The following is a 12,620-nucleotide window of genomic DNA, read 5'->3' as shown; positions in this document are numbered from 1 at the left end:
AAACCTAGCCCTTTATTTCTCTATTAATGAAGGACTCACATTTGATATCAGATGCTGCAAGGTTATTTACTGATTTGATTCCATGCTGCAGGCCTTAAATTGGATTTATGCCAGAATTATTGGTGGTTGAGTGGCAGGATAGAGGCTAAACAAGATAGGAGCATGGCACCAGTTTGGATGTTTGTAATGACCATCATAAAATATTACTGAAAGACTTGAATGAGATACTAGAAGCTGACAGCATTGCCTTCAGCACCTTAATGAGAAGAGAGCAATTGTTAACTACTGTCTTTGTGGATAAAAGACTTAAACAAATCTCATTCATTTATATTTCTGAAAACTCCAGATGATCCATTGAAAAAGTGATTGTTCAATTAAAGACCAACGAAGCAACACCTTAAATAAGTTCAGGATGCAATGGTTGTCACCAAGCATGCACTGGACAGTTTCCACGTTACGCTTCTGCATGATATTTTGAAGTTATTCTGTGAAGATTATGTCAGGGACAAAATTTATGTTTTCCTTTTATTGCCCATGACCAATGTGTTTGCATGTAAAAAGTGTTTGTTTTCTTACCCAGACAGTGATTGTCCAAATTTAAATAATCTCACTAGCTAGCATTTTGTGAATCTTAAAAAAAGGTTATTTATTATCACACACTAGTCCCATATATTTAAAATGCAACATCTCACTTGCTCGACTCACACACTATCACACACACACGGCTGAATTTGGCCGTTGGCGAGCAGGGGGCGGGACCCGCTCGCTGATGTGTAAAATGATGCGGGATGATGTCAGACGGAACCCCCGACATCATCCCGCCCCATTTAAATTTTCAGGAAGGCAGGCCTGCTGCAAAATCAGCTGTGTGCCCGCCGACATGTCAATGGCCAATTCAGACCATTGACAGGATCAATTACACAATTAAAGGACCTGCCCGTCCAACCTTAAGGTTGGCGGACAGGCCAGGAGCCCCGGTGTCAAATAGAAAAAACATGAAACCTCATCCACCAGCAGGATGAGGTTTCATGTAGGGATTTAAAAAGTTTTACAAAGTTTTAGTGTAATTTATGAACATATCCCATCTCATGTGACATTGTCACATGAGGGGGACATGAAGGATTTTTTTTTTCCATTTGTAATGTTTTTAAAAGTGTCAGTGATCTCCCTGAGGCAGCACTTAGTATCAGGGAGATGTGCACTCTTTCGTGCACATGCGCAGAAGAGCACGCTCCCGCTTTTGGGCAATCTGCCCCTCCCCCCCATCCCCCGCCCGCACAGGAAGCGCATAGCACTTCCTGCTGGATGTCACGCTGGGCGGGCCTTAATTGGCCTGCCCACGCAAAATGGCGGCGGGGCCCGCTTCTCCGGTGGGGATCGGCTCCCCACCGGAGATTGGGTCGGGCCCGACAGGCAGAAAATTCTGCCCACAAAGCTTAGATGCAGTGAAAGGTAAAACAATGCTTCACAATTTATGATTGTCTCAGTCTCTTTCACGGTAGGTCTGTAGTTTTCTAGATGAGTTGATACCCTGTGTCTGACATTGGAAACCCTTTGTTCCTGCATTTGAGTTTTGAGGCAATTTTCAAACTCCTCTAGTAGCACTATTTCTCTTAATCTATTGTAGGTGCAGTCAATTTTTAGGGTGCTCACCACACCCTCCATTTAAAAGTAACTGCTTAATTCTCTCAAATTCCTGAAAAGTCAATCTAGGCTTTTTTGAGAGTTCCAGAATTGTTGGTGGTATGCCTCTGGCATGAGTTCATAGGCACTGAGAATAGTAGCCTTTTGTCTGATCATAACTGGCAGATCTCTCAGCAGGCAGAATTGAATAAGCCTCATGAGCCTTTCCTACTAGTTGACTTTGTATCGGGAGTGTCCAAAACTCTGTTGGCCATTGTAATAGAGCTGCAATTTCTCAAAGGCTGTGAAGAAAGTTTCCACATCCTCCTCTTCAAACATGGGGGCAAATTAGAAATACTTTAGCAAATCAAAAATTGTGATTAGGTTAAGGGTATTTAAATTATCACCAGGTAAAGTCAGGTTCTCTCTAGCTGCTGCAATCTAAGTTCCCTATCTTTCTGTGCCTGAAATTCTATCTCCAATTTCTGCAGCTAGAAAATCCTCTTTGCTCCCTTTCCTTGTGGGCTTCCCTTTCTTTCTCTTTTTCTTGGAACTGTAACACTAGCCTCCACTCCTCTAGGTGAATTTTGGCTAAGGGAACCTAGGGCTGCAACTTCCGGTCGGCGAGAGGGGGAGTGGGACCCGCCACCATCCCCACCCCCCTCACCGATGCGTAAAATGACACAGGGTGACATTGGGCGTGTGTCCCGACGTCACCCCATGTCATTTAGATTTTCAGTTCATCAAGCACGCAGCCAACTCCGAACTGTCAACGGCCACTTAAGGCTTTTAAAAAAGTAATTACAGTAATTAAAGGACTTGCCCGTCCAACCTTAAGGTTTGCGAGGAGGCCAGGCGGCATTTGTAAAAACATGAAACCTTATCCACGGGTGGGATGAGGTTTCATGAGAGCTTTAAAATGTTTATGGAATGTTGGAACTAAATAAATTGACATGTTCATGTGACAGTGTCATGTGAGGGGACATGTCAGGAATTTTTTTTCCACACTTCCAAAATTTTTTAAAACATCCAGTGATCTCCCTGAGGCGGCACTTTGCCTCAGGGAGATCTGTGCACTCTTTCACATGCATGCATGAAAAAGCGCACTCCTGGCTCAGGGAATCTCTTCCCCCCCACCCCCCAACCCGCACAGCGCTTCTGAGCGGATGTCACACTGGGCGGGCCTTAACTGGCCTGCCCACATAAAATGATGACCCCGCCCGCCTGCACCCGCTCCCGCACATCCCCCCACAAACAGGGGGAAAATGTTGCCCCTGGTTTGTTTCAGTTCTGTATCTTCTACCTGTTCCGATTCTGGACTGAGATGTTCAGCAAGCAACTTTTGTACCTTGGGTCTCTGTGCTTTATTACGTATGTTAAGTTCTACCTGCTTTACTATGTCTTTTAGCTGTTCTATATTTAGGGATGCTAATTTCGGTCACATTAAACCTTCCACTTGCATCAATGCTTTCACATTGAAAGTAGCCATCTTACTATCTATTGTTAGTACTCACAAAGCTTACTGCTGTCATCCCTTTTGTTTCTTGTTTGAACAATTTTGGCTAAGTTACTTTTCCCCTTCTATTTCCAATTACTTTGAAGCCAGATTTGGCTTGTTTGAAACACATCTTATCCCAGATGAGTCCCCAATTTTGTCACAAAAAAAAATTATTGTTGTTTTTTATTACCCATGATAGACATGTTTGTAAGTAAGAGGTGTGTGTTTTCTTCACCCTCAGGGTGATTGTCACAATTTAAATGATCCCAGCAGCAAGCTTTTTGAATTTTTTTTTAAAAAGGTTATTTATTATCACTCACTTGCCCTGGGTGTTTAAGATGTGATGTCTCACTACTTGACTCAAACACACTATCACACACTTAGATAGGTATGAAGATAAATCAACACAATTACAATTTATGATTGTCTCCATCTCTTTTTGTGGCAAGTCTGAACTTTCTTAGATAAGTTGATGCTTTAGTTGAAGTGAAGGTCTTGTAAAGCAGAGGATTCTTGGTAAGCTGCAAGGCTTCTCGTAGTTAAATTTCCAGGAGTTTGGTTCTCATGTGAACTTGAAGTTGGAACAAGTTAGGGGGAGTCCTTCTCCCACTTTCAAGATATTGCTGTTTATTACCTTGGCTCCTTAGATGTCTTGCAGCTGGTTATGGCTTTCTGACAGAACTCCGCCTGCAGAACAACTTCATGCTGTTATTTTAAAAGCAGGCACAAAATGGCTTCATCACCATAAGTTCAAAGTCCTGTATTCCAAAAAGGGGTGGTGTGTTGATTATACACCCTGTGTTGTCATCTGACACCTTGAAATTTACCTTGTCTAGTTTGGATGAGGGGCCTTCGTAATACAATGGGAGGTCAACAGAATTCATTCATATTCGTCTAACACACATTGAGTTTTGATATTAATTTCGTCCATGGTGCAACAGAAAGAAGAGCTGGCTGGAATTCTATAATTCTCTGGTTGATGGTCTATCCTTAAACAAAGGAATGTATGAATTCCCCAGATGACTGTGAATATCCATATTTAATTAGATATTTGCTTGAGACTCAGGATTGTCCAACGCTCGAAATGTCAATGGTCACATGATATGCAGCAGCCATTTACTAGTCTCTTTGTGTTCAAAATTTTAAAGTCTTGACTAAAAGTTCATAATATACTGGAACATGAAAATTATCAAAAAGTCATAAATTTATCTTTCTCACTGTCGCTGGGTAAAAATCCTGGAACTCCCTTCCTATCAGCAATGTGGGGGCACTTACACCACAGGGACTACAGCGGCTCAAGAAGGCAGCTCACCGCCACCTTCTCAAGGACAATTAGGGATGGGCAATAAATGCTGACTTAGCTGTAATCCTGTAAATGAATTTTTAAAAACTTATACAAAAATGTTTTAAAGCATTACATCCAGGCCTATCAAATCTCATATTTGGAATGAGATTCATTCATTTTGGTTTAAACATTTAGGGGAAGAAATTCATTCAGCAGTGATACATGAACAAATTTCTCTCCCAGGTTTTTTTACATTTATATAAATACCAGTGCCTCAGGCGGCTCAGCTTCTCATGACAGGTCACTGCTAACAACTGCAAACTCATAGAACAAGACCTCCTTCCTAGTAGACCAGGTAAGAATGTGTGGCTAGTCGCCAACAAGGTGCCCATCACATCCCTGCCCACCTCCTCCCATCCTGTGAGTCTGCCTCTCATTAATTTGTTTGCAAGGAGAGAAAGCATGGAGCTGTGAGTGATGGATGTGAGGGGTTCAAGAGGGCAGTAGGCTGAAGATGAGCATAGGTTGTTCTGATGGGGGATGTGAAGAGGTGCCAGAAGTGTTTAAAACATGATGTTTAAAAAGGTTTGTGATTTGCCTCATTCCTTTTGATTATAAATCTCATCCCTTAAGTTTCCATGGTATTGACTACACTGGTTGTGCTCCACATCAGGAATCAATGTCGGTAATTTTTATTGAAGTAGATATTTACATAACCCACACACAGAAATTTAAGATTGCTGGTCACATTCCAACCATCATAGATGCTAATCTTATAATTGTTAATTGAAATGGCTGAACTTGGCACTTCATTATGCAGTATGCACCAGTGCATCTAGCATAAGTGTGCTAATTTGAACGTTATTCCTCTTCCTTCCTTAAACAGTACCAGCTACATTTTTTTTTTAAATTCTCTTCGCTTTGCTCTTTAAGGTAATGATTATTGCTGGAGAGGGTGCTGGTGGCCCTATGGGGTCTCCCTCATTATTCACATGTGAGTCAGTGTTCTTACGTTTTTGGACACATCACAGCATCACAGTCAAGCATGAATTTGCCTTCATCTGCTGCCCAGACATGTGTATTTCAGCTGAGGTTATTAAATCATAGGTAATGTCTCATGTACAGAAAGACTGTAGTGTGGTCAAAGCCAATATCACCACTGATCAGGTTATTTTTTTCTAAGTGACAGGCCTGTCTTAATGGCAAGTTAATGGTGCCTTAACCCACATTACATTAAAACATTGGGATAGACCTTGCTGGAAAAATGAAGATGTGTTAACGACCATGGCATTTTTCAGAAAAATTCAGCAGCGCTTGGGTTTTCCAGGCTCCAACATGCAGAGGAGTGGAGAGAAAACCTGACCTGGGAAGGCGGTCCCTTGAGTTTCTCACTCCTGCCTGGAGGCTCAGGAAAGGGATCTGAGGGGCTGCAGTGAGCTGAGGACTGGGAGAGGAGGAGGTCATCTCTAAGCAAGCAGGTATTGACGGTTGTGGACGAGGATGTCATCAGCTGGAGTATGTTCCCTCCAAGCTGGAGACCATACAGTAAGGGGGCATGACAGGTGAATGGTGTAACACTTTCAAATGCCAATCCCCACACTTGCTCAGCATTCTGCTGTGCAGCACTCCTCAGGACAACACACCATGCAGCTTCATTCAGTTCTCTCACTCCAGGCATCTCCTCACATCCTCATCTGAACAGCCTATGCTCACCTTCAGCCAATTGCCCTCTCGAACGCTCTTGAAGTCTTGGTGAGTTGCTGCAGTCCATCTTCTAGATGGTGCACCATGCTGACACTATACACTAACGGTTGAAGCAGTGAAGGTGTAAGGTGGTGAATGGGTTTCCAAACAAGCAGGCTGCTTTCTCCTGGATGGTGTCAAGCTTCTTGAGTGTTGTTGAAGCTGTACTCATCCAGGCAAGTGTAGAATATTCAATCACACTCCTGTCCTATGCCATGTAGATGCTGGAGGGCATTTGGAAAGTCAAGAGGTCAGTCATTTACCACAGAATATCCAACCTCTGACCTGCTCTTGAAGTTACAATATTTATGTCAATGATGACTTCCAAGATGTTGATGGTGGGGTAATTAGCAATGATAATGTTGTTGAATGTCAAATTAGAAAGGCAGTTAGATTTTCTCTTTTTGGAAATGGTCATTGCCTGGTAGATATGTAAGATAAAGGTTACTTGTCACTCATCAGCCAAAGGTTTAATGTTTTCCAGGTATTGCTGTATGTGGGTATGGACTGCTTCATTACCTGAGATGCTATGAATGGAACTGAAAACTGCAATCATCAGCAGACATCCCTGCTTCTGATCTTATATGATCTTATGAAGGTCATTGATGAAGCAGTTGAAGATGGTTTGGACATAGCACAATGCCCTGATAGACTCTGGCAATGATATCCTGTGGCTGAGATTATTGGCCTCCAATAACCACAAACATCTTCCTATGACTCCAACCACTGGAGATTTTTCCTCTGATTTCTATTGACCTCAATTTTACTTGAGGTCCTTGATGATACACTCGGCCAAATACTGCCTTGATATCAAGCACAGTCACTTCCAACATACATCTGGAATTCAGCTATTTTGCCCATGTTTGGAAATTGGGCCTGCAGAATCCAAACAAGTAAATTATATAAAATAACATTAAATAAATTGGACTGTTTGCTGCAATGTACTTCAGACAGACTCTTCTGCAGTATCTCTCACAACCATTAAAATCCTGGAAACGCAATTGGATATTTAAAAACAGCACAATATAGTTGAATTAGAAAACATGTACTGTCACAACCGCTTAAATTTTTCTGAAGCAATTCTTCTCAAATGCAGGTGGTTCAAAGCTCAAGTAGTCCAAAGGTTGTCAAACAGACCCAATTGGCTACCATTCCAAAAAACAAATAAGACAATGAATTTTTAGTTGTGTTTTAGCCAACACAATAGTTGTAACATTCAATGAAAAAACGTTGAAGAGCAAATCACTCACCTAAAAAACAATATGATGGCTTAAAAATCTATTGGTTTCCTCGATGGTGAAGAGAGCTTAACTAGAAATTCTTGTTGAGTGTTTATGGTTTTATATAATGTTGGGTAAATGTATTACCATAAAGCATTAAAAATGAAGCTCTTCAAATGTTCTGCTTGTTAAGACAGTGAATAGCAAAGCCATTCAGATGAAGAAGGTCCCAGGTTCTTTCCCAGTTTGCTGAATTAAATGCTACCAACAATAACTTGTATTTTTATAGCACCTTTAATGTACTAAAACCTGTCAAGGTGTATCAGAGATATATTATCAAGCACAATTTGACACAAAGCCACATAAGGAAGTATTAGGACAAATGACTAATAGCTTGGTCAAAGAGTCCAGTTTTATGGAGTAACTTAAAGGAACAGGCAGAGAGGTTTAGTGAGGGAACTCCAGAGCTAAGGGCCTTGGCAGTTAAAGGCATGGTCACCAATGGTAGAGCGATGGAAATCAAGGTTGCGCAAAAGGCTGGAATTAGACAAATGCAGAGATCTCGGTACATTGTAAGCACCATCAGCTGAAGCAGTAATAGAGTGATGCAAATGTCATCAGTATTCCTGTATTAAATAGTCAGCCTGAGTTCTCAATCACTTTCCAGTCACCCCTACTGGAAATAAATAAATGCAAATGATATCCTTGTGGTCAAACAGCCTGCCATGGATCAACAGGGTAGATTTTTAACTCACTGATTGGACACAAAGCTGGCATTGCAGGTTAGTCACCCATCATGGAAGATGCCTGATTCATGTCCACTGAGATCAATGGAAGTTAAATTACGCACTTTCCGTAATGGACAGTCAATTAAACTAATAACACCACATTGAAAAGAAATCTACCCCAATGTATAGATGAATACATGGAGAAAGGAGACATTAGCATGAGATACTAGCAGATGATCAAGCTCATTGAACTGTAACCTAGCAACAGATAGTGCCATCAGGAACGGAGGAGTGGTAGTTAGGAAATTGTCAGGGAAAAAAAAAAGAAAAATAATTTTTCCTTCACAATTTTGATTTCATTCTTGATGCAAATACTGTATTGTTGTATCAAAATCTTCTCTACTAGCATATTGGAATTACTTTTCCATTTAAAATAAACAGGTTAATAACTGGACTAAAACAGTAAATAGAGAAATTTGATATCTGCATTTGAACAATCACATTGCCAATGGTAGTCTCTACCTTCATGTATTTTTACTTTTTTTGAACTTCTTAAAAAAAACACAAAATTTTTACTTTGTACAGAAAGGGTTACATCTTACATAACAGGAAGCTTATGAGTCTGAGTCCCAAACACAGTTACCTTTTTTAGGTGAATTCTGCCAGTTCCATCCCAACTTGCTGGACAGAACACTTCAAGGAAATAAAAGAGGTCCTATTTTGGGAAGAGAGCAAATGGGCACTAAGATGCTCAAGCTATTCCAATCGGCTGATGACAAAAATTAATTTGAAAATGTTTGAAGGGGAAATTTACAGCGTGTTTACCGCACCCACCAAACTCTAATCAGAAGAGTGGGGGCGAGCTGCCTGAGGAGAGAAATGGTGATCGTGTGGGAATAAAAATGAGGAAATTTCCTTTTTTCCTTTCTTAGCAAATACATCAGATTTTGACACGATAATCCCTGCATTAAGAAAATCCAGATCATTTATTTTGTTATGATGGACAAAGGTTCTATCGGTACCAAATGTCACAGCAATAATTCTGACTTGTAAAAATCCCCATCATGACACAAAAGTAAAGGCTGCAAGATTGAATGAGATTTACCCAGCTAAGACATTCTTCCATCAGCAACCCTACATGCACATCCTATTCATATGCCTGTATTCGATGCTGTTATCTTTCATCTTAGTTAAAGGATAGCAGGGCAGAGGGGCCTGCCTTTTGCTTCTTGACATCTCTTTTACAGCTCTCATGAATCACGACTGATCCTCCTCCTTGCTCTGACTAGATGGTATTTTTAAACATGTCTCAGGTCCCTTCAGTCACAGAGACCCCAGTAATAGCCCTGAAGGTGAATTGTGTTATGTAGTGCTTGCTAATAATGGGGAGGAAAATTGTGCATAGAGGTGTGTTACAAAAAGCTTGCACATAATATGCCACCCCTTATGTTATTTAAACATTATGATATGACAAACAGGGTTTTAATTTTCTAAGGATTCAAGCTTGCTGGATTTGGAGCCCAAACATTAAAAATGGCTGAAGGAAAATGCAGATTATTATACATTCTACTGGACTAATTTGGTTAAAATACATAGGAATTGACACAAACAAGTTCCAATTTTTTTCCCCACAGCTTCAAAAATGAGTAAAGCCAGATTAACAAAGCTGTGTCATGCTGTTTTACAGAAATAGCAACAAATCAAATACATTTTGATTAACACTGCAATAAGAGGTTTGCCTCAGGGTTTGACTTAATCTGCAATAGGTTTATTAACTCTCTCAAGTCTGAAACATTAGCTCTTCACCCATTCAGTAGAAGAGACAAGGCCAGCATTTGTAATTTCAGAGTACAACCTGACTCACAGCAGAAACAAATCTGCCATATTGTGCATAATAAACCCCTTAATTCCCTCGCAGATAACAATCTGTGTTTTAAGAAATCAAAGAAAACCATGCTATCCTTCACAATTAGTCATACTGTTTAAAAAGCCAACAATCCAGCAGAAAATTCATTGCTGTAAATGGTATTGTCAATTTTACAAAGGATCTTTCTTGGGAATGACTTATAATTCCTGTTTTTGTAATGTGTAAGTACCAAAATTAATAATCCTCCAGCCACAACTGCTCAGAAACTGCACACACTTACACAAGCCTTCAGTAATACACAAACCATCAATAACTGCTTGCTAGAAATTTCTACAGAGCATTGCTTCCAATGCTAGAAAAATGCCACAAAAGAGCTTTTCTATCCCTTTTTTAAAAATACACAAGATCTAGCCAACAAATAACTAGACTTACAGGCATATTAAAGACAAGACACGACAAAAGATTAGGTAGATAATATACCAACGTCATTCATATCACTGCAGGGCCATACTGTAGCTGTCCCTCTGAAGCGCTGTGTCACTCAATACCTCAAGAGTCATCCATTAACGTGTGCCGAGCAGGAACATTAAAATCACATTCACCAGCACCAACACTACGATAATGGCAAATACAACAATGGTCTGTATATCCAAGGTCATGGTGCAATGCAGGAGACTGTAGTACTCAAGATGCGGATCTGGCAGACTCTGTGAAGTCAACCTGGGCTCTGAACTAAAATTGTCCAGCAGATCCACCATGCCAGATGAGATTTCTTCTTCCCCTTCTAATTCATTCCATTCCAGCTGATTGCAGCATCAGTCTCAAGTGCTTCACTTGCACTAAATTCCTTGCAAAAACCCATTCGACAGAGATTACACGTCACTCTATATGTAGATAAGAAAGAGAGAGTGCCAGTTTCTGAATAACAGCCCCGTGAGCAGTATCTCAGTGTGAGGCAACAGCTGAGGCGGGCGTCGCATGCTAATCATTCAGTGACCAAGCAAGCAGGGATGCAGCTGCCAATCATGTAAGAAATGCTAATGTCATGAATATTTAGTTGTCACCTATCAAATAACATTAGGGGAGGGGATGGGGAGGGTGGTTGATGGCAATATTTAACAGTAACAGCAAATGGAAAAATGCTAAGTATCTTTTGAAAGATAACAGATAAATGTCACTGGAATATTTCAGTTTGCTTTCTGGTTTCCAGGGATGTTAAACAATCATCACCACGTTAACACTTTGAATACAGTGATCATGTGAAAAATGTACTGACAGATTATTACACCTCTGCAAACTGAAATTTCTTTGACAAACCAGCACAGCTGTTTTTCCTTGCTGTACAAGCTTGATAAGCTCCTATGATAACCTAATTAGTATTGCAGCCTGTATCTGAGTCAAACAGACCAGGAGGTCCCAAGTTTGATTCAGGGTCTGTGCTAATTTTCCTGATCTCAGCTGGGGCAGCAGACATAAAAATATAATTGGCTTCAGCACCCTTAGGCTAGTGAGCAGAAGAAATTCAGTCAGGGTTCATACACCTGATTTCTATCCAGCGATTTCTGCAGGAAAGTATGTGGGAGTGAACACCTGGTGAGGTTGGAAATGGGATTGCTGATGATGTCCATTTGCAATCATATAGCCCATTGACACTCACAGTCTCTGATCATGCCTGAAGACTGGCTGAAGGGTAAGGTAACGTAGGAACTGACATCTGAGGAAATATGATTCAGTGAGAGACAGTGCTTTCAGAGAAGGAGGGAACCAAATCAAAAATAAATTAAATGAAGAAAATGAATTATGGACTTGTACAATTTAGTTTTTAAAACTCAGATTGGACAAATTCTCAGGTGAGCTCTAACTCACATACAGAAAAATAAGTTATTCTCAACTACCATTCCCTTTTCAACTCATTGCATGTTTCGTTCACACACACACACACACACACACACACACACACACACACACAAAAGAAATGAACCATTTTTGCTGAAAACACAGTAAGCTAGGGAATAAAGTTATAATTACTACTGTGAGTGTAAACAGTGTATGTGAATAGACTATTCCACCATGTGAGATAGTACAACTCTCCTCACCTGACATTTACACACATGCACTTTCTAGAAGTTTATTGGATAGTGATTAGAAAGCCTGTCTGATATTTCCTGTCCCTAGGATAAGGACATTAAAGTGCATGTGTAGACTCTCAACTCTCGCCTGAGAGGAAATCAGCTCCACCAGCATGAACAGAGATCAGAAGATTTAGGTATCACTCTTTAGTGACCCTAGTCACAAAACCATCAATGGTGCTGCTTTCCCATTCTGTTCTGTTATAAAGATATTTTTCATTCTAGTTTCATGAGAGTGGAATAAGATTTGTACGTGCACAGCTGTGTGACCACTCAAGTGTTACAGGGAAAACTATTAAAGAGAATAAAGGGAAGCCCACACTATTATCATCATTATTAGATCAAGAGATAAGTTCAGATCTGAAATGTGATGGGTAGAGCCAAGCCAAATTATAACTTTGGAGAAGATTTTTCCTGTTCTCTCTGGTGACACGTGAAAACTTAAAACTGAGGTCTGTTATCATTTGGTCACTTAACTCCACAAGAACAATTTATTTATATAGCACAGTTTATTTAATGTAATGAAC

General features: G+C 40.4%; 1 protein-coding gene across 1 annotated transcript in view; it reads right to left on the bottom strand.

Annotated features, from left to right (window-relative positions):
- The window catches only part of arhgef9a (Cdc42 guanine nucleotide exchange factor (GEF) 9a), a 222,333-nt gene extending 211,420 nt beyond the window's left edge, over nucleotides 1-10,913 (bottom strand). The window contains exon 1 of the mRNA XM_041196400.1: nucleotides 10,445-10,913. Coding sequence (XP_041052334.1) covers nucleotides 10,445-10,453 — 9 coding nt within the window. The 5' untranslated portion in view covers nucleotides 10,454-10,913. The remainder of the gene's footprint in view (nucleotides 1-10,444) is intronic.
- Nucleotides 10,914-12,620: the final 1,707 nt, after the last annotated feature.

This window comes from Carcharodon carcharias, chromosome 9, assembly GCF_017639515.1.
Source record: "Carcharodon carcharias isolate sCarCar2 chromosome 9, sCarCar2.pri, whole genome shotgun sequence".
NCBI classification, from domain to species: domain Eukaryota; kingdom Metazoa; phylum Chordata; class Chondrichthyes; order Lamniformes; family Lamnidae; genus Carcharodon; species Carcharodon carcharias.
This window is presented reverse-complemented; position numbering and strand designations above follow the sequence as displayed.